The 22,851-nt window shown below is 45.4% G+C and overlaps 1 protein-coding gene across 1 annotated transcript in view; it reads right to left on the minus strand.

The window, feature by feature from the left end:
- kiaa1109 (KIAA1109) overlaps positions 1-22,851 on the minus strand; it is a 95,151-nt gene that overhangs the window by 23,904 nt on the left and 48,396 nt on the right. Inside the window, exons 46-63 of the mRNA XM_084451246.1 lie at positions 22,554-22,738; positions 21,585-21,760; positions 14,824-15,397; positions 13,906-14,104; positions 12,848-13,111; positions 11,253-11,346; positions 9,953-10,159; positions 8,629-8,864; positions 8,075-8,319; positions 6,755-6,860; positions 6,490-6,587; positions 6,167-6,355; positions 4,631-4,799; positions 4,029-4,240; positions 3,627-3,710; positions 2,593-2,791; positions 730-789; positions 314-540 (exon numbers count right to left, since the gene is read on the minus strand). Coding sequence (XP_084307372.1) covers positions 314-540; positions 730-789; positions 2,593-2,791; positions 3,627-3,710; positions 4,029-4,240; positions 4,631-4,799; positions 6,167-6,355; positions 6,490-6,587; positions 6,755-6,860; positions 8,075-8,319; positions 8,629-8,864; positions 9,953-10,159; positions 11,253-11,346; positions 12,848-13,111; positions 13,906-14,104; positions 14,824-15,397; positions 21,585-21,760; positions 22,554-22,738 — 3,524 coding nt within the window. The remainder of the gene's footprint in view (positions 1-313; positions 541-729; positions 790-2,592; positions 2,792-3,626; positions 3,711-4,028; positions 4,241-4,630; positions 4,800-6,166; positions 6,356-6,489; positions 6,588-6,754; positions 6,861-8,074; positions 8,320-8,628; positions 8,865-9,952; positions 10,160-11,252; positions 11,347-12,847; positions 13,112-13,905; positions 14,105-14,823; positions 15,398-21,584; positions 21,761-22,553; positions 22,739-22,851) is intronic.

The raw sequence follows: 22,851 nt of genomic DNA on the forward strand, positions 1-22,851 counted from the left end.
TCAGGTAGACCAGTGTTTAAACTTATTGACCATGGAGAAATGTAGCACCGTTAGGCTGAATCGGTTGATTCAGAACACTCATAGCATAAACATACACAAATGGTGGTAAGGCACAGTGGCCTAAAATAAACACTTCAACACTTTCACATAAGGTTTAAATATGCATTCATTTACATACAATACCCACATATGCACACATTGAAACAACAACATTCTCTTTCAAACCGACACATTGCGAATAGGTATAGGCATTGAGAACTCATGTTTTAAGTGAATGATATGGTGTTAGGCTACATTAGGGGCAATAACTGACCAAGTGGATGGTGGGAGACATGTTGTCCGCCTCATCTTCATCAGAAAGGTCGGCCATGTTAATGGAGTTGAGGTCTGCGATGTCGTCCACGTCCTCCTCACCCGTCAGCGACGTTAGTGTGTTGCCCAGGGCGTTCAGCCTCTTGCCGATGTTGGGGTCCATGTGGACGTCTATACCACACATCTTCCACAGCACATTCAGTGTCCAGGTGCCGGCACTGCTGCTCTCTGTGGGAGAGCAGAGGAGAGAGACCAAAGAAAGGAGAGAGAACAGAGAGACATACAGAGAGAAAGAGATGCATAGTAAAGACCATTTTTATTTTTGATTATATAAGCAGCATTGGACTACAATAAGCACCATTCGGTGAAGTGGTATTAAAGTGCATTTGATATTTCCCTCATCACAGCAGCTCTTACCTGCAGAAGGTTGGCCTGTGGTCCTGGAGCAAACTTCATAAGTACCATCTGGGACAACACCTACAGTATACAAACAAAACACAAAGACAATCAATCATTAGAGAGACCACAATGTATCAGCAATAATTCTGTCACTCTTTGTTTTGCAGATGAAACAGAATGACGATCAAGGTAGGTAGGTAGGTACTTTATTGATCTTGGCGTGGAAATTGCACTGTGACAGACAGCAGCAGTATACAAAGGATAACAAAGAAGCACAATCAAATAAAAATGTACAATAGATGTGCAAAAAATATACAAAGTGCGCAGGCCTAGGCTGTGCAAGATTCAAGTATCCATCAAGTAAGTAAGGATGAAATGTTGATAAAAGTCTGATAGAAGTCTGATAGTGGCTGTACAGAACCCACCCTCCTGATCAGTTAGTCCATCCTGTTGGCTCTGCTGCCCCAGCACACAACCGTTTGGAAGATGACGCTCGCTACAACTGACTGGTAGAACAGGTTCAGCACTGCTCTACATACATCCTGCCCATTCCAGCCTGTTGTCCAGGTGCACTCCTAAATAATTATGACCGGCAATAATTATGCTGGACCACATCAGCATCAACCCCATGGATTGATCGGAAGGTTCCCTCATCGACCATCTGCTGGGGGATTCCCTTATCGGCCATGCCTGGAACAAGACAATTTTCTGCCTTTTTTTGCGTGGCTGGCTAGCCGCTCAGCTAGTATAGTGTTTGTCGGGTTATCACTCCCTCCCTCCCTCCCTCCCTCCCAGTAATGTTGGCCTGCATCTCTCTGTTGGCACCACAAGAGGCAGTAGTCCCAAGAAATCAAATCAACCCGCCAATCTCCACTGCACAAGTAGAGTAGTGGTGAGAGCATTGGACTCCCAACCCAGGAGATCGGGGTTCAAGACCCGGTGGGGATGACTTTATGTGACTATACCCCAAACCTCCACACGTTCATCCTTTCACTCCAACCTTTTTATCCCTTACCTAAATTCCACAAGTAGAGTAGTGGTCAAAGCATTAGACTCCCACGTGGGACATTCTCAGAGATTACCGTCTATGCTGAGTGAAACTCCTCTAGTCTATATGTAGCTAAACAAAAGCTGTTGTTTACTTTTTGGAACTGATGTGTCCAGGCGACAAGACCTAATTTATTAGACATTATTTCCTGTCATTTCAATTCACAGCTATTTCAGTGGCATGACTAGCTTCCGTCCTACCAGTCCTGAACAAAAAAAAGCCAACCATGCGCATCAACACAGCAACTAAAAAGTAATTGACTCTTCAAAAACTATATACCACAGACAACCTGAATGCAAATTTTCAGCCTCATATGTGTATATTAAATTGTATAAACACTACCTCAAATCATCAATGCGAGTTCTGCCTGTGATTCAACGTCTCCATGGTAACGCGATGAGGACGAAATCGCCCTGCCTTGAGTTTTAATGTGATGGTCGCTGTTGTCAAAATCAGCAACTTAGTTTTAAACCAGCATAATGCAGTTAGATTTGAAAAACAGAATTGTTTAGAGGGCATGAACTACAAATTAGACATTTACATTTTTAGTAAAAATGTGTCACCTCATCACGCGATGATCAGACGATGCCCGATGAAGGAGTCCATTCCACTAAATGTTTGTGTAAATATGATATAATATTAATCTACTTTCAATCCTTATTTAATTAATTTCCCTAAAACATGTTTTACTTAAGAGTTTGGTGAGGTGTGCCAAATTCTGACCAATCAGACAATTTCTTGCCAACATGTTTGGCTGGCTTTTTGTGTAGAACTCAGACAAAGCGTACACACAGCATCTTCCATCTTTAACTGTGGACAGTTGTGCAACTCACATGCGTTTATGACCAGGTCTCCTCGGCTCTCAGGCTTCCAGTCATCCCAGGACGTCTCAAAGCCCTCAGCAAAGCGGATGCAGAAGTTCTTGAAGTGGCCCTTGCTGACTAGTGACTCGGAAGAGCAGGCGGTGATCAGCGTGCTCTCGATGGTCAGCACCAGGGCAGAGCCCGTGTCAAAGTCGATGCTGTGGTTGGCCTATCAGGAGGGTGGTTGAAATGACAAGATGTCAAATAAGTGAAGTCTGGGGACAGCTCAAATAGAGGAATAACTCTTAAGTGTCATCAGTAGTGTTTTGGGATAGACAGACACAGATAGGTAAGACTTCATTTCAAGGTATTTTGTCCAAAGTCTGTTGCAAATTCTTACATACTTTGTTTGTAAGTGAATTCATGCACTTATAAGCTGTAATGTTATCCACAATTTAAATATTGCATAATCAAATTAATTAAATAAGCCATAAAATCTAAAACAGACTAAACATGATGGGTGAATAATTTACTGTCTAACAAAGTATCTAATCATGGTTCAAGAGTCTCAAAATGAAGTGCTACCGGGTTATTTAGTTGAGGAAATGTGTTTGTATCCTGTACCATCAATTAGCCCCGTGGAATCATTATTTGATTCAGCCTGTCATATACTGTACATCATGTCACTAAAGTGCCTTTCATGACACTGACAGATACAGTATATATATAGCCAAGTGACATTCCTTCACATCTGTCACAAGATTTCTGATATAAATGGCCAAAATAGCTATGCCAACTGACATAACACTTTCAGATAGATGCAGGAAGAGAAAGTCTCAACCAAGAAAACAGAAAACCATGTTCAACTCCATTTGCATTATGTCAAGTTATTTTTATAATATGACCTGGTTGTGATAAACTGTAATGACTGGTTATGTCAGCATTATGTCGTCCAATGATGGCACAGTATTCATATGACAGGCTGTCTCAAGTAAAGCACAATAGATTGTTGCACAACATCACAAGTATTCACTTCACAAGATATGGAATAGATAATAGGTTACTTTTCTTGCATATTTTTGCTGGCCTACAGATCTGCTGCCCCCAGCTTCAGAGCGGATGCCCTCGATTAGTGGTATATGTCCTTTCTATGGAGATAAGGGATAAAATGATCTTTGACTGACTTCTAGGAACCACTGATGTTAATACAGTACATGGGACCAGTCTATTATAAAATGTGTTGTTTGCCTGATGTGATTCCATTAAGCATTCTGTATTCTTCTCCTCATCAATTGGTAAATATAATGAAGTATAAAAAAAATGAATGAAAACAGTATGAAATAGTGAAATGACTATTAGCACTAGGAAAGTGCTATGGTGTCCTTGTTGAACTCAACCCTCCCAGCCTCTTCACCATGACTGCCACATGGAGCACTGGGCAATGTGCAGTTTAACCTGCAAGGTACCTGTGAAGTGTTGGTGATGGGCAGGCAGATGCCCAGGTCATTGACGGTCAGCTGCAGGAAGAGGGTGCTGAAGGCTTGGGCCGAGGTCTGCTGGATTCCCGGCAGCTTGTCCACCACCTCTTTGGTGGCCATGTGGATGTCCTTGTTGAGGGCAAGACGCTGCTCATTCCAGTTGTCGTAAGCCGCCTTGTAGTTCAGCCAGAACAGCACGGCTACAGTGAGCATTCAGACAGTTAGCATGTACAGTAATGAAGTGTTTTACACAGTTTTACCAACATTGATTCAACACAAAAATAAGACACAATGGATCTAATAATTGTTTGTCAAAGCATTACTCCTGAGTAAAAGGGTTAAAGCATATGTAACTTAAGCACCACAAGCCTGCTATGACCTAGCCATGAGGGAAAATCCCATCTGCCAGGTTAAATTCAGTCTTTTCACACATGGTTTGGGGTCTGGGTACACCCAAACTAGTCCATAGAAGATGGTAATGCAACTCAAAACGTATATACAAGTGAGTCTTAATTTCGATCGAGGTGAATAATGGGAATTAAAAAACGATTTCTGGGAATTAGAAAAAGTGTTCTTCAAAACATCCTAACCTCTGTCGAAGGCCACAGGCTGAGCAAAGACGATTGGCCGATTGAGTGTGATGAGGACCGCCTCTTTGTCTGAGGAGCCACTGATCTCCTCCTGAAGAGCATTCCGTAAGCCAATGCGGGTGCAGAAGTAGGCCACCTGATGGAAGTCTGAACCCGCCTCCTCATATACCTGTTGGAGGGAAAATACAGAAGATTAATCAACTATGTAGCTGTGAATTCAGGGGGAGTAGCCCACACACTCTCAACCCTATCTGTCAAACACTGAAGATCCAACCCTCCTCCTCCTCTAGCTACTACTACTACTACTACTAATAATAATATGTGCATTCACTACTCTCTAATCTTGATCTTGGAGGGGGCTTGGGAGTTTGCCCAACCTGTCTACATGTGTTTTGTGGACTTGGAGAAGGCTTACGACCAGATCCCTCGAGAGGTCTTGTGGAGGGTTATGCGGGAGTATGGGGTGAGAGGATCCCTACTTAGGGCCATCCAATCCCTGTACACCCAGAGCGAGAGCTGTGTCCGTGTCCTCGGCAGTAAGTCGTCTTCCTTTCCGGTGGGGGTTGGCCTGGCCAGGGCTGCGCTTTGTCACCAATCCTGTTTGTGATTTTCATGGACAGGATATCGAGGCGTAGCCGTGGGGAGGTGGGTTTGCAGTTCGGTGAGCTGGGGATCGCGTCGCTGCTATTTGCAGATGATGTGGTCCTGATGGCATCAACTGCCTGCGACCTCCAGCACTCTCTGGATAGGTTCGCAACTGAGTGTGAAGCGGCTGGGATGAGAATCAGCACTTCTAAATCTGAGGCCATGGTTCTCAGCAGGAAACCGGTGGCCTGTCCGCTCCGAGTAGGAAATGAGTCCTTACCCCAAGTGAAGGAGTTCAAGTATCTGGGGGTCTTGTTCACGAGTGAGGGAACCATGGAGAGGGAGTTTGGCCGGAGAATCGGAGCAGCTGGTGCGGTTCTGCAGTCGCTTTACTGCACTGTTGTGACGAAAAGAGAGCTGAGCCAAAAGGCAAAGCTCTTGATCTACCGGTCTATCTTCGTCCCCACCCTCACCTATGGTCATGAAGGATGGGTCATGACCGAAAGAACGAGATCACGGATACAAGCGGCCGAAATGAGTTTTCTCCGGAGGGTGGCTGGGGTCTCCCTGAGAGATCGGGTGAGAAGTTCAGTCATCCGGGAGAGACTCGGAGTAGAGCCGCTGCTCCTTTGCGTCGAAAGGAGCCAGTTGAGGTGGTTCGAGCATCTAGTGAGGATGCCTCCTGGGCGCCTCCCTAGGGAGGTGTTCCAGGCGTGTCCGGCTGGGAGGAGGCCGCGGGGTAGACCCAGGACCAGGTGGCGGGACTACATCTCCGCACTGGCCTGTGAGCGGCTAAAGATTCCCCAGGCAGAGCTGGTTGATGCTGCTAGGGAAAGAGGCTGGGGCCCCCTGCTGGAGCTGCTGCCTCCGCGACCCGACCCCGGATAAGCGGATGAAGATGGATGGAAGATGGATGGATTACTCTCTAATTTGTACATTATTAATATGTACCTGGTGTTTGACTATCTGGCCCAGGGCCAGGTTCAGGTCCACTTGGCACTTGCCGAACAGCTTGAGGTAGCTGCTGCTGCCGCCAGGCTGGGCCTTACACTGGATCCTATTGGACAGCTCCAGCTCAATGAGGCCCGTCTCAAAGCGCACCGCCCTCATGGACGGTGTGGTGGCGGTCATCTGGATACCCTACAGACGGTAGAATAACACTGATTCAAAACTTGAGTTTAAAGGTACTGTACATACGTGCATGTATAGAATACAATATCAATCGTTTACATGACAAAACATTGGACAGAGTAGGAATAGACAGGCCAAAACACCTTAAACTTGAGGTTGAGCGAGTAGAGTAGAATCTTAGGCTTGTCTGCATCAGTTGAGACGTCGTGCTCGTTCCACAGAGGGATGGGCTGCTCTCCACCTGCATACATAAAACATGAACTTGAATGTTCTGGCACCTTCCCGGATCTTCTCGAAATTAAAAATGTTTCCTTATGCTACTTAAGAGAAATTTAAAAATGCAGGAGTTCTGAAACAGTGACAAGGAAAACCACAAAAACCATCAAATCCATGCTGGATGTTACAGACCTGAGACTTTTTGGATGACCTCATTGACCTCCTTCATGAAGACCTTCTGCAGGAACACCAGGTGGTTCAGGAGGTCTGTCGTCAGGTTGTGCTCAAATGACCCAATCTGAAGTGGGAAGACAACCAACAAATCAAACAATATGGACAAACAATAAAATGCCCACAAAAATGCGACTTTTTTGGTGGAAATACTTTGTTGTGTTATACTGATGCTAATATACTTAAAGTCGCACTGAAAAGGACGTTTGAGATCATCTAACTTCCGTAGTTTGACTATTTCCGACGCAAACAAGCTATGAGGGTGGGACATATGTTTAGAGGAATTTGATTGGAACATTGACAAGTGGACGGGTTTTTAGAACTTTAGACAGATTCAATAGAATGATAGCGTTGATTGACGGGTGGATGTCATGAGATTATTGGCCTAGAATCTAAGGTACCTGTTGTCGTCATTGCACGTGACCTACCGTTTTCCAGGAAGAAAGAAATTATATACTTTGATATAAGATTACAACAAAAGTAGAATTTTTTAAATGTTTTGGCATACATCGTTGAATAGGTGAACACTATGACCAATTATGTGAACCAAAATGGGACAGAATGCTTTTTTCATTTCAGTGCGACTTTAAATATAAGACACGAGAGGGAGTGCTTTACTGTGGTTTATTAGCATGGCTGTGGTACGGCCGCAGGCACGACACGAAGCAGAGAAAGAGCGCCTTTTATACAACAGCACTGCATTGTCATAAAATATCTTAAAAAAAAAAAAAAAAAAAAAAAAAAAAAAGGGTTTAGTGTTACATTTAGCTAAATTGTGTTGCTTTCGTCCCTCCGCAATCCGAAATAGTTCCCAATTGTTTACCGTTGCTATAGGCAACTTACAGCTGGACTGGTCCACAACGTAAACAGAGCAAGCAAGCGATTGCTAGGCAACGCGAATACGCTACAAGTGATAGGGAGTAGGAATACATTTGGTGATTAACTCAGTGCCTTAACTAGGGTTTTAAGGCACTGCTTGGAATGCGTCTTAGCCAATCACAATGTGCAGTCGGAACTAGCTGTTGTATAATTGTGTTTGTCCAAAATGTAGTATTCTGTAGCCGTTTCATGATTTTTTCAATTCTACAATTAACTCAACTAAGATAAAAAATAAAAAACTGGTTAATATATTCAGAGCACCCTAACCTCGTACTTCACCTACGCTCAATACAGCAAGTTTCTCAGCACACAGCTGAGAAATCAACTGCAACATTTAGAGCTACCATAAAGAAAAAGGATTAGAAAGACCTTTGTAATATTTGATGGATGTGGCAGCCTTACCTCTGCCTCACAGCTCAGGTAGTTGCCCTGGAGGTAGTTGCCTTGCTTGGCGGGGAAGTCGTCCAGCGCCCAACCCTGGTCAGAGTGACTTTCATGCTCCTCCATGATGTACTCTCCGGACATTGTGACCGGGGGCAGGTTAAGGCTAGCCGATGGGGGCATGGTGGACTTGTCCACTGGGGACACCTTGGACTGGAAGCATAGCTTGTGGTTGGGCAGCTCAAAGGTGAACCTGGTCTGGGCACCTGGATGGATAATATTATAGAACATATTGGTAAGGGGTTTGTGGGATTTACAGTGGAATAAAAGAAGGGAGTTGCTGAGATTGTAGTTTTCTGCTTCTGCAGTACTGAGTCCCGGGTGCATCTGTCTACAAGTCTACTACTGTAGTACTGAATTCCTTGAATTTCTGAATACCAAGCAAAGCCGTAATTTCTGTGCTTAGCCACAAAAAAGAAAAATGCAATCAAACTGATTTAATGCATCTGGAAATATAAACCTGAACTGCTTTCTCACAAAACAGAAATAGAAAAATATCCAAGCTGTAAGGCAACCTGTCATGCCATGGCTCTTCATGCGGCCCATCTTGTACTCGGCCTTGAGGGAGGGCAGCAAGGCAGCTCCAATGGTGATGCCATCCATCATGGCGCTGAACTTGAGCACAATGGGCTTCTTCTCCAGGCCCTCTGGCAGCTGGGGGAACTCGTTGGCCTCCACTGGGGTTTGGTTGATGCTCGAGCCCTTGTCCGACGGCTGAGGGGTGGGCGTGTCTTCCCGATTAGGAGGTGGACTGAAAGGTTAAAAATAGCTATATAGAACTCTGACACATATACAGTAGGACACAACATGTCCACACTCAAATCAACAACCAATCAGACTAGCCCAAAAACTACTCTATGCAAACAAGTCTTTAATGGGTGTTAAATGGAGAGTTTAAGAGTTAGGTAACCAACCAAAAGGTTATCCGGTCTTTCCACCGAAAAATTGTCTTCCTGTGCAGAAACGCTCTAGCTTTCCTATGTTCAGCAGGAAGAGAATTGTTCAAGCTGTCTTCTATCAGTATTAGACTATGGTGACGCAGTCTATAGATACTGTATGCTTCTTTGACTACCCTGAAACACCTAGACTGTGCCTACCATTCCGCCCTAAGATTTATTACGGGTGATAGATACCCACCACTGTTCTTTATGTTAAGGTAGGCTGGTCTCCTTTCTCTTTAAGGTGTAACTATCACTAGTATTTGTTTATTTTCAAAGCTATTATTGGTAAGCTTCCACCATACATCTCGTGTCTGTTGGACTGGAGCCTTGGTACCTACCAGACCCGATCAAACGATCGGCTTGTTTTTAGGGTTCCTCGAGTGCATTCTGAACTTGGTAGAGCTGCTTTTTTCCATGATGCTCTTTATACCTGGAATACCTTACAACAGACTCTAAAGCTTGAGGTACTTCCTTCAATCTCTAAATCCATGGCTCTTTACATTTGTACTCCGACCTGTAACTGTTTTTAATAATAATAATAATAGTAATAATAAGGCATTTGAAGGCATAGCTGAAATCCACAAACAGGATCCTGGCGTAGGTGCCTGCGTGTTTCTGATGCCGTAGAATGTAGTTAAGGGCCATGTTTCCTGTGTCATCCACAGACCTGTTTACTCTGTAGGTGAACTGTTGAGGGTCCCGGAGTGTGGATTTGTGGGATGGATTTGAGGTGCAGCAGAACAAGATGCTCAAAGACCTTCATTATTACTGATGTCGTCGTTTTAAACAATAAATTGGTATGGCAGTGAGCTCTGGGGCAAAAAAGTCCATCCAACCTGACCCTAATACTGTCAAACCAAGTGGAATGCAGTGAGGCTAGAGGCTAGTATAGACTCACATGTTGGATGGCTGGCGGATGAGGTCAGAGATCTGTTTGGAGAGCTGGTGGGAGCTGCGCACCATCATGCTGTGGAGCGTGGCCGGGTGCTGGGGGATGTTGATTATGATTTCGCCAACCTTGAAGACGGCAGCATTGTTTGTCTTCAGACCTCGCTGGGCGCTGTAGAGGGCCTGTGACTTGGCAATGTTGCATTTCACAACCGTTCTGAAACAGAGTGAGGAGTGTCAGGGCTTTTGCATCTTTATAGCAACATATAACAACGTAACCAAAAACAATACGTTTTGAAAGACTTGCGACTCCAGAGAAAACACTTCACACGATGCACATTAACACCCCAGCCGCATCTTTTACATTAAAGGTGCATAGAAAAAAAACTTATGCAAGAGAAAACATTTCACAGTTGAAATGAACTTAAACTGTATCTAATACTTCTTTGGAAACAAAGGAGGGAAATAGCACCAGGAGGAAAGGATAGTGAAATGGTAACAGAACGGCCAAAACATCAAAAAGAAGGAGAGTAATTTAGGCTATTGAAGAACAGTAACAGTAGGGACTAACTTTGACCCTAGCCTGTCTTGACCAAACCCTGCTTGGGTCTTAGTTGTCCCGGCTTACACTACTGTATGTTCCTGCACAATGACCACATAAAGGGGGATTTTAATCTAGCTTATACTAAACATGTAACAACTGGGCAGAGAAGAGGGTCAGCGCAACTGTACACACTGACACAAAACTGAGGCACCATAGACTGATCCCAGACAAGATGGAAACTGTGCATTTACGCTACTGTGGTATTGCTCTGCTATGGGTAGCATATAGTAACATAACATACAGAAATTCTTGTTTGGCTGTGCTGGTAGGAGATGTAGGGAAATCCTCCAGTCTATGCAAGTAGGTAGCAGAAAAGACAGAGAAAGTAAAAGAAGAGAGCAAACGAGAAGTGAGTCACGCAGAGATATGTCTGAGACAATCGAGTAAATTTGAACAACTACCCTCCTTTGCTCTCTAAAATAATTCTATATTCAGTGCTAAGACTGAATGCAAGCAGTCTTTTGGAAAATGTCTAAATTGTACATGTACTGTAGGCTACAGCTTGATTACATTTAGATAATAGAAAAAGCTAATTAACTTCTGAGGTTCATAAAAAAAGAAATCTATAGAAATACAGAGAAAGATTTTCAATAATTGATTTGATGCTCAGTAGGACCATTTATGGCAGTAATACTATTATATCATAAGAATCAAAATCAATGGTATTATAAGAATCAACATCAACAACCTTATAGGAAGTACTCACTGGATGTCTGGTGTTATGCCCTCCAGAAGCACAATGTTAACCCCCCCTATGTGAGCCGAGGCACAAGTCTCTGTCATCTTCTGGTGCAGTATGTCTGCGAAACCGGATTTGAGGTTAGTAAAGGGAAAACAACAAGTAAACAAGGTAGTAATTATCTCAAACATACTGTATAGTGCAATGCAAATATAACAATTCTATGAAAATGTAGATACCCTTATGTTGGAAAATAGGCTACTGTAAGTAGACAATGGAGGAAGGGAACATCAACTAGGAATCACCCTTCAAATTCAACTTGAGCTGAGCTAGATAATCTCTACTAAACCTTTTAAAATAATAATGACCAGACACCTTTATGTTTGACAGATGAGCTTAGAACAAAGACTGGTTCACAGTCTGATCGACTATGTCTCCCTTAAGATGCACTAGTCTTTCTCCTACTGTAAAGTTAACAATGGTTCAAGCATGAACTGAAGTATGAACTAATTTCTGTCAAACAGCACATGCCTAAGCCTCAAAGAATTTTGGCCGAATACATGTTTCAGATGGTTAATTCAGGAGACAATAAGAACTACAAGTCAGAGATGGGCACTTGAGTCTGCGACTTTGACTTGACTTGCACTTGTCACCAGTGTTGATGTATTTTGTGTCTATGATTAGTTGCTACTGTTGAGGTATTTTTGCTCTTTTAACCTGTTTTTATCCTCTAGCCCACTTCTCCTTTCCCCTCAAGTGGCTGCTGTCACTACTCAGGCCGTCGTTGTAAATAACAATCTGTTCTTAATTGACTTGCCTGTTGAAATAAAGGTTTTACTTTTCTTTTTTGGGGCGCATTATCATTAAGGAAATCCTAGGACGTGTCCTATCTCATAGCCTACTACACGGAATCCATTGCAAACGGTCATAGCCTACACGTTGCATAGACATGTTAATTTGCCGTCTCTTTGCGGGGGGAAAATCACGGGTTCGATGGGTGTTTGAGCCATCATGGCTTATTGTTGGGAGCAGTAGCCTATACACTCCTGATTTGAATGGCCTGAGAACAATTAGTAGGGAAGTGCCTTTCACCTGGACATCTAGGTCACTCGCAGCCCTGTAATAGAATTTATATGACCCCATTCAAGGCCTACATATATTTTGTTACATGTCTTATAGTTGGTGATGCATTTATAAATAATCTTTAGGCCCACACAACCATTTTATTGGAACAAATACCTATTTATCCATTGCATTTTTGGTTCCGTTTGATACCCATGAAAACGCAAACTCCATAATTCTCATGGACAAAACAGTATCCCCACACAAGTGTCCAGTGAACAACAGACCAAAAACTTTAATATAATGTGGCAGTCTGCCTGGAAGATAATAATTCAATCATAGACCTTTAGGTCCTTATAACATACTGACATAATGCCAAATAAGACTATAAAAAAATGATGGAACCATTCAAGTACTGAAAAATATATTCCTTGAGAAAAAACTCACAACTGACAGTTAACACAAGAAAACTACAGTATACAGCTCGTGGTCATCAGTGATTTCTCAGCGGGAGGACGGTTGCATGCTGAGTGCATCTGAACCGTCAGACTGAGCCTCACCCTTCATCTTCTCCTTGAGCGTGAAGCTGCCATGGATCTTCTTCAGCTCCGCCTCCATGGTCAGACCCCCGATGTCGGCCTCCAGGTGGGTGCGGTTGACCATGCCGATACCGAACACGATGAGTGTCACGTGATGTGGCTCTGAGCTCCCCAGGCTGCGTCGCCGAGACCCGCCCCCGGCCGGCTTGCTGGGGGTGGTGGGGTCCTGCTGCTCGTTCTCGTAGATTACATGACACGGGGGCTCAGACGGGCTGCGTCCGCCATCTGTTACACACACGCGCGCACGCACATGCACCCCCGCGCGCACACACAGGGCGGGTGGGGGGAGTGAGTGAGAGTATTGAGGGAGTGAGTGGCAGTAAAATGTGTCATTGCATTGTGTCACTATTGTGTCATCTGCAGTCTGAATTTAACTCTTTGCGGATGGAGAAATGGAGATGTTTGTGGGATTCTGTGCACGACAGCAAGAATAGCCTGCTATTCTGGGATAACTTCACTTGTCTGAATAGGGATGGGAGCGATGTTCCAGAGTTGCCCTACCTCACAATGGACCTGGTGAAGACAGACAGGACAGGCAGTGACCGCTACATGCACTGTAGCCATTAGGACTGACAGAGGGGAGGGAGTGATGGACAGCTCTAGGGCTGGGTATCGACTCGAATTTCAAGAATCGATTCGATTCCGATTCACAAGGTTCAGAATCGATTATCACGATTCGATTCGATTCAATATCAATTCGGTTAGTGTTTTTCTTAGCTGTAACCTTAATTACATGACTGCCAAGTTATGCAACACATCAATACTAGGGCTGGGTATCGATACTGATTTCCAAAAAAAAAAGAATGAATGAATGAATGAATCATTGAATGAATGAATGAACTATTCATTCCTTCATTTATTCATTCATTCATTAAATAAAAGATTGATTTTGGGATTCATGAATCGATTCTGAATCATTTGATTCAGAATAGATTCAGAATCGATGAATGGATTTTTGAAACCCAGCCCTAGACAGCTCTACCTGAGAGGAAGGGGACGAGACGGGTGAGGACGCCCACCTGAGAGGCAGTTCTCTGGGGAGCTCTTCTCCAGGATGCCGGTGGGGTCGGAGATGAGGGAGTAGAAGTTGAGCAGCTTGTACATGTTCTGCCAGCACTCTGCCGACGGCTCGCTCTGCTCTGACACCGTGATGGAGTCGGAGTCGTCGATCTGGATGGCCATGTGGTCGGCCACGTCACGCGAACCCTTCCTCGACACCTGGGGGGACAGATTGATCAGGGATGTCTCCCAATTCGCCTTATTCACCTGGCAGCCATATTGGTCAGTCTGGGGTGCGGATGCGGAAGTGCCCGTTGACTTCAATGTTAAAAGTTCACTGTAAAAAAAAACACTTCAAGAACCGAAATGGTCAAAATAACAGGCTGAACACACTATCGGGGTTACAAACTCATCATTACCAGACTGTTTTTCACTGCCGTTGTTTTCATCATCATCATCATCATCATCATCATGATGATGATGTTTTTCACTGCCGTTGTTTTCGCGTTTGGAAATACATTGAGATGAATGAGCCATAGTTAGCCGTCAGCTGCATTCACAACGATGTATTTCAAAACGCGAAAACGGCAGTGAAAAACAATCGGAGTCTGGTAATGATGAGTTTGTAACCCCAATAGTCAAAATAACAGGCTGAATACACTATTTTGGTTCTTGAAGTGGTGTTTTTACAGCGAACTTTTAACATTGAAGGCAACGGGCACTTCCACATCCGCACTCCTCATTACGTCAGACTGACCAATATGGCAGGTGAATAAGGCGAATTACCATGTGACATTGAGCGGAAGAGACAAAGCAGACAGTGAAATATAACATTACCGCATAAACCCAGAATACGGGCAGGGAAACCAACTTCCACACAATAAGTTTCACCTAATGCTTTGATAATTTGAGTTTAAATGGTACTCCTTAACAGATACCTTGGAGGTGCGTCGCTCCGAGCGCCCCAGCGAGCTCCTCCCCCTGGGCTCCCTCCTCCCCAGCGTATCCATCCCTGACGGAGGTCCGTTCGGCGGCAGACCGCCGCCTCCTCCCCCTCCCCCCACGACTCCTCTTTTGCTCTTCTGTGCCGCGCCGCTCCGCCCGGCCCCGTTGAGGCTCCCCCTCGAGCTGCGGCTGAAATCCGTCGACCTGAAGTGCCGGTAGGGGCGGGCCTTGAAGGTGGGCGTGGGGGAGGCGGAGCCGGCGGTGTAGCGACTGAGTTTGATGTCGGTCTGTGTGGCTTTGATGTCGTCGATCATGGTGCTGAACTGGTGAATGAGGCGGACCAGCGCCATGTCTACGCGCTGGCTGATGGCCTGGCACGCCATAGTGAAGTCACAGTGGAAGGTGTTGTAATGGCGCCGGTTGAGGTCGTGGAAGGAGAGGGGGGCGGCGGCGGCGGAGCCTGGGGGAGCGCTGGTGGACTTCTCCATGACGACCACGTTCAGGCTGAACGTCTCAATGAGCAGGGCAGGCTTGAACTCCAGAGGAGGGAGTTTCACCACGCCTTGTCTGGGGAGAGAGGGAGCAGACAGAGGAAGAAAGAGCGTGAGACACTCAGGGCCGGACGGGGTGAATATTTCAGACCGGGAGATGTAGCCACAGTCAGGCCACGAGCTGAGCTGATGCGGTGAGATGGAACACCTTCAGTTTCGTTTTGTTGACGGGGGGGAGGGGGGGTGCTGCACGATTTGGTGCACGGGGGGAGGGGGGGGGAGGGCAGGCCATTCACCGCGGGCCAGGCCAGTTGGCACACCAGGCCACCGGGTAAGCTCCCGATGGCCAGTCCGCCCCTGGAGACACTGCATATGAAAACTAGAGAGGTGGTTAAGACGCGGTAATAACTCAAAAAGACAAAACTCCTGTTTGTTTTTAATGAAACTGTCATCTAAAAGACATAGCTTTGTGTAATGCTACTGTACATGATTGTTTTACATCATCGGGAGAACAGTATCAGTTTCGGGCTTACTTAAGCCTAATACTGTATTAACCTTTATCTATACAGGAAAATGAATTAAGAACAATTTCTTATTTCCAATGACGACCTCTGCAACAAGTGTGAATCGCGGATAGACCACGGTGCAGGGAGCCATTCATACGCTGAGCCAGGATAGACCACGGTGTGGGGAGCCATTCATACGCTGAGCCAGGATAGACCACGGTGCAGGGAGCCATTCATACGCTGAGCCAGGATAGACCATGGTGTGGGGAGCCATTCATACGCTGAGCCAGGATAGACCACGGTGCAGGGAGCCATTCATACGCTGAGCCAGGATAGACCACGGTGCAGGGAGCCATTCATACGCTGAGCCAGGATAGACCACAGTGCAGGGAGCCATTCATACGCTGAGCCAGGATAGACCACGGTGCAGGGAGCCATTCATACGCTGCGCCAGGATAGACCACGGTGCGGGGAGCCATTCATACGCTGCGCCAGGATAGACCACGGTGAGGGGAGCCATTCATACGCTGAGCCAGGATAGACCACGGTGCAGGGAGCCATTCATACGCTGAGCCAGGGTAGACCACGGTGTGGGGAGCCATTCATACACTGAGCCAGGGTAGACCACGGTGTGGAGAGCCATTCATACGCTGAGCCAAGGTAGACCATGGTGCGAGGAGCCATTCATACGCTGAGCCAGGATAGACCACGGTGCAGGGAGCCATTCATACGCTGAGCCAGGATAGACCACGGTGAGGGGAGCTGTCAGGCCAAAATCTGTCCGGGGGACAAAATGTGTCCGGGTGACGTAATTGCTTATCGTTGCTGTGGAAACGCATGACGCGATCGCATTCCTCGCATTCCCGAGTTGCTAATGGAGCTCCTGCGGTCGCTGTTGACTATAAATAAATCTGTCCTTGTAAAAAATATTTTTCTCAGAGATATCTTAGTTAAAACATGATTGAACAAACAAGCTAATTTTATCTTTATAAGTGTAGTATTTAAATTCAGTTATATTCAAACTAGCTAGCTAAATAAGACGTGCTAGTCCGAGGATTTATTTTCATATTTTATTACAAATACATTAGAAACGTCCAATATTTGAGATCAATAACAAGATAGCTAGCAGAGAAATACAGCCATTTTACTCACTTTAGTCAACTGAATTGTATAAACCAGCTCAATTACGTCACCCGGACACATTTTGTCCCCCGGACACATTTTGGCCTGACAGAGCCAGTCATACGCTGAGCCAGGGTAGACGCTGAGCCAGGATAGACCACAGTGCAGGGAGCCATTCATACGCTGAGCCAGGGTAGACCACGGTGTGGGGAGCCATTCATACGCTGAGCCAGGACAGACCACGGTGTGGAGAGCCATTCATACGCTGAGCCAGGGTAGATCACGGTGCGAGGAGCCATTCATACACTGAGCCAGGGTAGATCACGGTGTGGAGAGCCATTCATACGCTGAGCCGAGGTAGACCACGGTGCGGGGAGCCATTCATACGCTGAGCCAGGATAGACCACGGTGCAGGGAGCCATTCATACGCTGAGCCAGGATAGACCACGGTGCAGGGAGCCATTCATACGCTGAGCCAGGATAGACCACGGTGTGGGGAGCCATTCATACGCTGCGCCAGGATAGACCACGGTGAGGGGAGCCATTCATACGCTGCGCCAGGATCGACCACGGTGAGGGGAGCCAGTCATACGCTGAGCCAGGGTAGACGCTGAGCCAGGATAGACCACGGTGCAGGGAGCCATTCATACGCTGAGCCAGGATAGACCACGGTGCAGGGAGCCATTCATACGCTGAGCCAGGATAGACCACGGTGCAGGGAGCCATTCATACGCTGAGCCAGGATAGACCACGGTGCAGGGAGCCATTCATACGCTGAGCCAGGTTAGGCTACAGTGATTATCTGACCAGTCATACGCTGAGTGAGGATAGGCTACTGTGATTATCTGACCAGTCATACGCTGAGCCAGGGTTGGCTACTGTGATTATCTGACCAGTCATACGCTGAGCCAGGGTTGGCTACTGTGATTATCTGACCAGTCATACGCTGAGCCAGGGTTGGCTACTGTGATTATCTGACCAGTCATACGCTGAGCCAGGGTTGGCTACTGTGATCATCTGACCAGTCATACGCTGAGCCAGGATAGGCTACTGTGATTATCTGACCAGTCATACGCTGAGCCAGGGTTGGCTACTGTGATCATCTGACCAGTCATACGCTGAGCCAGGGTTGGCTACTGTGATTATCTGACCAGTCATACACTGAGTGAGGGTTGGCTACTGTTATTATCTGACCAGTCATACGCTGAGCCAGGGTTGGCTACTGTGATTATCTGACCAGTCATACACTGAGCCAGGGTTGGCTACTGTGATTATCTGACCAGTCATACGCTGAGCCAGGGTTGGCTACTGTGATTATCTATACCATCTATGCTGGAGATGTGGGAGTCTTTTCATCATTATTTTTTTCAGATTGTCTGTATATCATGACACAAACTGCTTTCCTAAATCAGTCTTGTTCTTACCACAGTAGGCCTAGTAGGAGCATGATGTAGGGAATTTCTTAAAATGTTACCCTAACTTAACATTTCTTTTTTTGACATTTTGTAACATGTAAACTTAGAAAAAACACTTTTAGTTAGTCTGTTTTACTCTGGCTCTATGTCTCTCTCTTCCTCTCCCACAAGTGTCAAGCATGTAGGCTTGTGTTTACCAAATTACTTAAAAGAATAAGAATGGGTGCGTCAATTGCTGGGGAACGTGTCAATCACCTCCCTGCCCCGCCTCCACCCCCACGAGCCACAGTATGACTGAGGATAACAAAGAAGAGAAGCAATAGCCTACTATGTCTAAACAAACAATTATCTGGCTGCAAATATAAAAACAGGAGACTATTGAAGGACCAAGCACACTCGTTAAAATAATGTTGTTCATTTGCAGTCTACACGAGAACTCAGTCTCTAAAAGTTGAAAGTGAAACTTATAAAAAATTATCTCCGCAGTACAATGAAACAGGACAAGCTTAATTATGGACTGGCAACGATGTCCATAGAACATCGAAATCGATATGCACAGAGAATATAAATAGGCCTAGAGCATGCAGTTGAGGTTATTTGGAAAATAGATGTGCTATCATCTCTGCTGTAGAGAATTTGGAACCACATTAGATTTGCTATGGAGACCTTAGTGTTATTTGTATGGATCCGCTTGTCATGCATAGATTGTTGACACTGAGAACACGTTACTGGAGACTAGTGTTACACTAGATTATTTGCATTAGCGTACGTGTATGACATAGCCTATTGGCGTTTATGTGTTGTTGTGGTATTCCGTTTGGCGATGCTGTAGCATCCCGTAGCGCACAGAACGGGTTTCTGCTGTAGCGTAGGCCAGGGGTTCTCAACCTTTTTGAGCTGTGACCCACCAAATAATACAAGACTGATTGATAAAGGAAAGCAGTTGTGTTCATGATACCCCATAACCCCAGGCGCATGTGAATACAAGATTGATTGATCTAGGAAAGACCCCATAACCCCAGGGGCATGTGAATACAAGATTGATTGATCTAGGAAAGCAGTTTTGTACTCTCGTGGCTAAGACAGTTTCCAAACACAACGCGTAGTGACATTGTACATACACTCCCAAGTAGTCACCTTTCCTCCAAGTGTGAATACAGTATGCCTGTCCTCTATGGTAAAGCACAATGACAGGTACTTAAACCGATGCTTATCAACCCGCCTTAGGCTATTGTCAGACGAACGGCTGGTAATGGTCCGTTTAAGAGATGATGATACGAGAAATAACATGTGAGAACGCCTGCGTCAGGTACTGGTATTATGACTCAAAGCATTTTTTGTGCGCGGCTGTAAGCCAGCGCACCCATGGGTGTCGTTGGCTGTAAGCCTGCGCAGCTAGAAGAGCCAATGTCGGGTTGTCCGGTGTCTTGGCGTTGTTGACCTGCAGTTTTGTGTTGCTACCACAAGAGGCAGTGGTCCCTCAACATCAAAAGAAAAGACTAACACCGCTGATGTGGTGTGCTGGATTTGCATTGGAAGCATTGGAACTGATGTGTGTGAGGTGACAAGACCCATCTTTATTTATCAGACATTGTCATTTCAATTCACAGCCATTTCAGTGGCATGACTAGCTTCCGTCCTACCAGTCCTGCACAGAAACAAGCCAGCCACGCACATAAGCCAGGCTGGACCTGGCCTGGTTTAATTTCCAGAGGATATCTTTATTAATACGAGATTGATTGATCTAGGAAAGCCGTTTTGTACTCTCGTGGCTGGCTGTGGGAGTTGAACAAATGGATTTGTCGCGCAGACCCGCCCCCTCCGCAAGCGTGTGTGTGTGTGTGTGTGTGAGAGGGAGAGAGAACGAGAGACCGAGATGGCTGTGCTGCGCACTGCCCCTGCGCTAATGTGATATCATGAGTGAGCGACTCCGTATATGTCAATGAGTGAGTGAGTGAGTGAGTGAGTGAGTGAGTGAGTGAGTGTGTGAGTGAGTGAGTCAGCGAGTGAACTGAAATGTTATCTACAGACGACAGCTTCGCCTTGCTAGAGCACCGTGGTAAAAACAGTTGGTACAAAAACAAAATAGCCGGCATAAAAATAATGAAACACAACAAGTGTGCAAAATCCAGCTATTGAAGGAGCCTCAGTTAGGAGGCAAGGGAGACGGGTTTAAAAGCGTCAATGGATATGAAGGGTCTAGTTCCAGTCTTATGGATGGTGCTCCACTCTGCAGAGAAGTGAAAATAATTCCTCCCAAACACAGTGGTTAATGGTCAGATGTACAGGCACTAGATCTAAGGTGTGGGGAATTTTAATAACATGCTGAAGTAAAGGGAAGGAGTCTTGCCAATGAGGGATTTGTATATAAATGTGAGCCAATGGATTTTTAATTTTATTGGTTGTTCAGGGTGGGCCAGTTGAGAGATGAATATAGGTTACATGTGTATAGTGGAGTGCTATAAGACATCCAATTTAGTGAGAGCACACTTGGAGGCCACTAAGTAACTTATAAGACATCCCCATTATCCAGAACACAATAGGAAGAATTTAGCAGAGTGTGTGAATGAAGTTTTGTTCAGGTAAAAGAAGCCAATTCTGGATTTTTATTTTATTGGTCACACTTTACAATAAGGGTCACAAAAAACATTAGTTAACTTAACTAATGCTTATTTAGGATTAGGTTAGGTTACTAATGTTAATTAATACCTTAGTTAAGGTTAGGGTTAGGTGAGGGTTAGGGTTAACCTTAGTTAACATAAATAACATTAGTAAATGGTTAACAGAGACATTAGTTAACTGTTACTTAATGCTTAATAATGCATTAACCAATGGTTATTAATGTACCCTTATTGTAAAGTGTTAATAAAAATAAATCTTGCATATTACATGTCATATGTATGTGATTCTGTACGGCTACCATGTACAATTAAATGCTTAGCCAATTTGGGGCTCGAACCTACAACTCTGAAATGTATGTTCATGGTCTACTGACTGAGCTAGCATAGAGACTCGCCCCCAGCATGTGAGATGTTTATGTAAATGAAGGCATTCATGTGAGAGGTTGCTGTAGTGACGTCTACTGAGGAGAGAATGAATGACTGAATTAAAGGGCTTTGCTGGGTCGGTAATGTTCACTATCTATTCCAGTGATGTTTCCCTCAACTACTTGGGTCCTTTGTTGCTACCTTTTCCTTCATACCCAAAACTCTTCAATTACCTTTTGGAGCGCTTGTTCTTTCTCTCCTTGGATGTGTCTGAGTCCACAATGTCTGCTCGGAGACACTCCAGGGTGCCAGAGAAGGAGAGGTGCTCTCCGAAGTACATCTTGTAGCTGAGGGGAGTGGTGTCCTGAGCCTGGATCCCTGTGTGACTCAGCAGGGGCTTGAACACCACCTGGCAGCAGGAGACATGGAGGGGGAGACGGATCAAAACACCCAGAGAAAGAACAAGCAGATAGGGGAGAGTCGGCAGTGGAAGAAAGAGAAAGAGGATTACGAAAAGAGACGAGACGAGAGAGAGAGAGAGAGAGAGAGAGAGAGAGAAAATGCATAGAGAGGAAGACATTCAGATTTAGAGAATTTCAACATGAACACTTGCAGGCCTTAGGATACGAGGCTGAGTGCAGAAGCACATCGTTCATACAGGGAAGGATTGGAAGCATGAAAAAAAAGCTGTGCAAATGTCTCGTTAAAATAATGAGAACCCCCCCTAATGGTGGATTCACTTCACTTAATTTAATTGGAATCAAAAGCCAAACACTACTATAGTGGATTAGACACTGCTATGGGGGATGAGCTAAAATGTCAATGAACATTTTAGCTCTTAGGGGCAGAAAAGTTGCCTTGAATAAACCAATTTGGGGAAAAAAAATACTTCCATTGTCCTGTGGAGGCTACACAGACACAGTCAGAGGACACGGACAGTATTCAATCAAAGTAAATATGAATTTGACACTTTATTAAGAAACTTTATTAGGAAACCCTTCCCACGGTGTGACCCATCCAATCCTGGACGGTCATTCTGTCAGTGAAGGTCAGATGGCTGATTTGAAATGTCAAGTCCCTCCATCTGGGACGCCCTATTGTGCAAATCAAACACACTTCCCAAAGCCTGGCAGAGATTAACGCTGCCATCAGCGATGATTGGATTCCGGTCAATGCACTCGTTTGTCTCTCCTCGTGTGTACCTGAGCGTCTGCCAGCTGAACGGCGGCGTGACACTGGTTGCCCTCCTCCACGTCGGCCATGTCGTCCTGACTCGTGCTGCGCTGGGAATGCTGGGAGTGGGTGCCGTCCAGAGTGTTCTGGTCGCTCGACAGCACCGTGTTGAAGTCTGACGCAGATGGGATGGTGGGCAAGTTACAGGTGCCACCTGAGAGGGAACAGGAAAAAAGAAACAAGGGTTCACTGTGATATAACCTGCCGTTAGGTGTAGCCGTCTGCCATAAAAAAGAACTGAACCGTGAAACAGGCAAAGTATTCTTA

Source organism: Borostomias antarcticus (assembly GCF_949987555.1).
Source record: "Borostomias antarcticus genome assembly, chromosome: 16".
NCBI lineage: Eukaryota > Metazoa > Chordata > Actinopteri > Stomiiformes > Stomiidae > Borostomias > Borostomias antarcticus.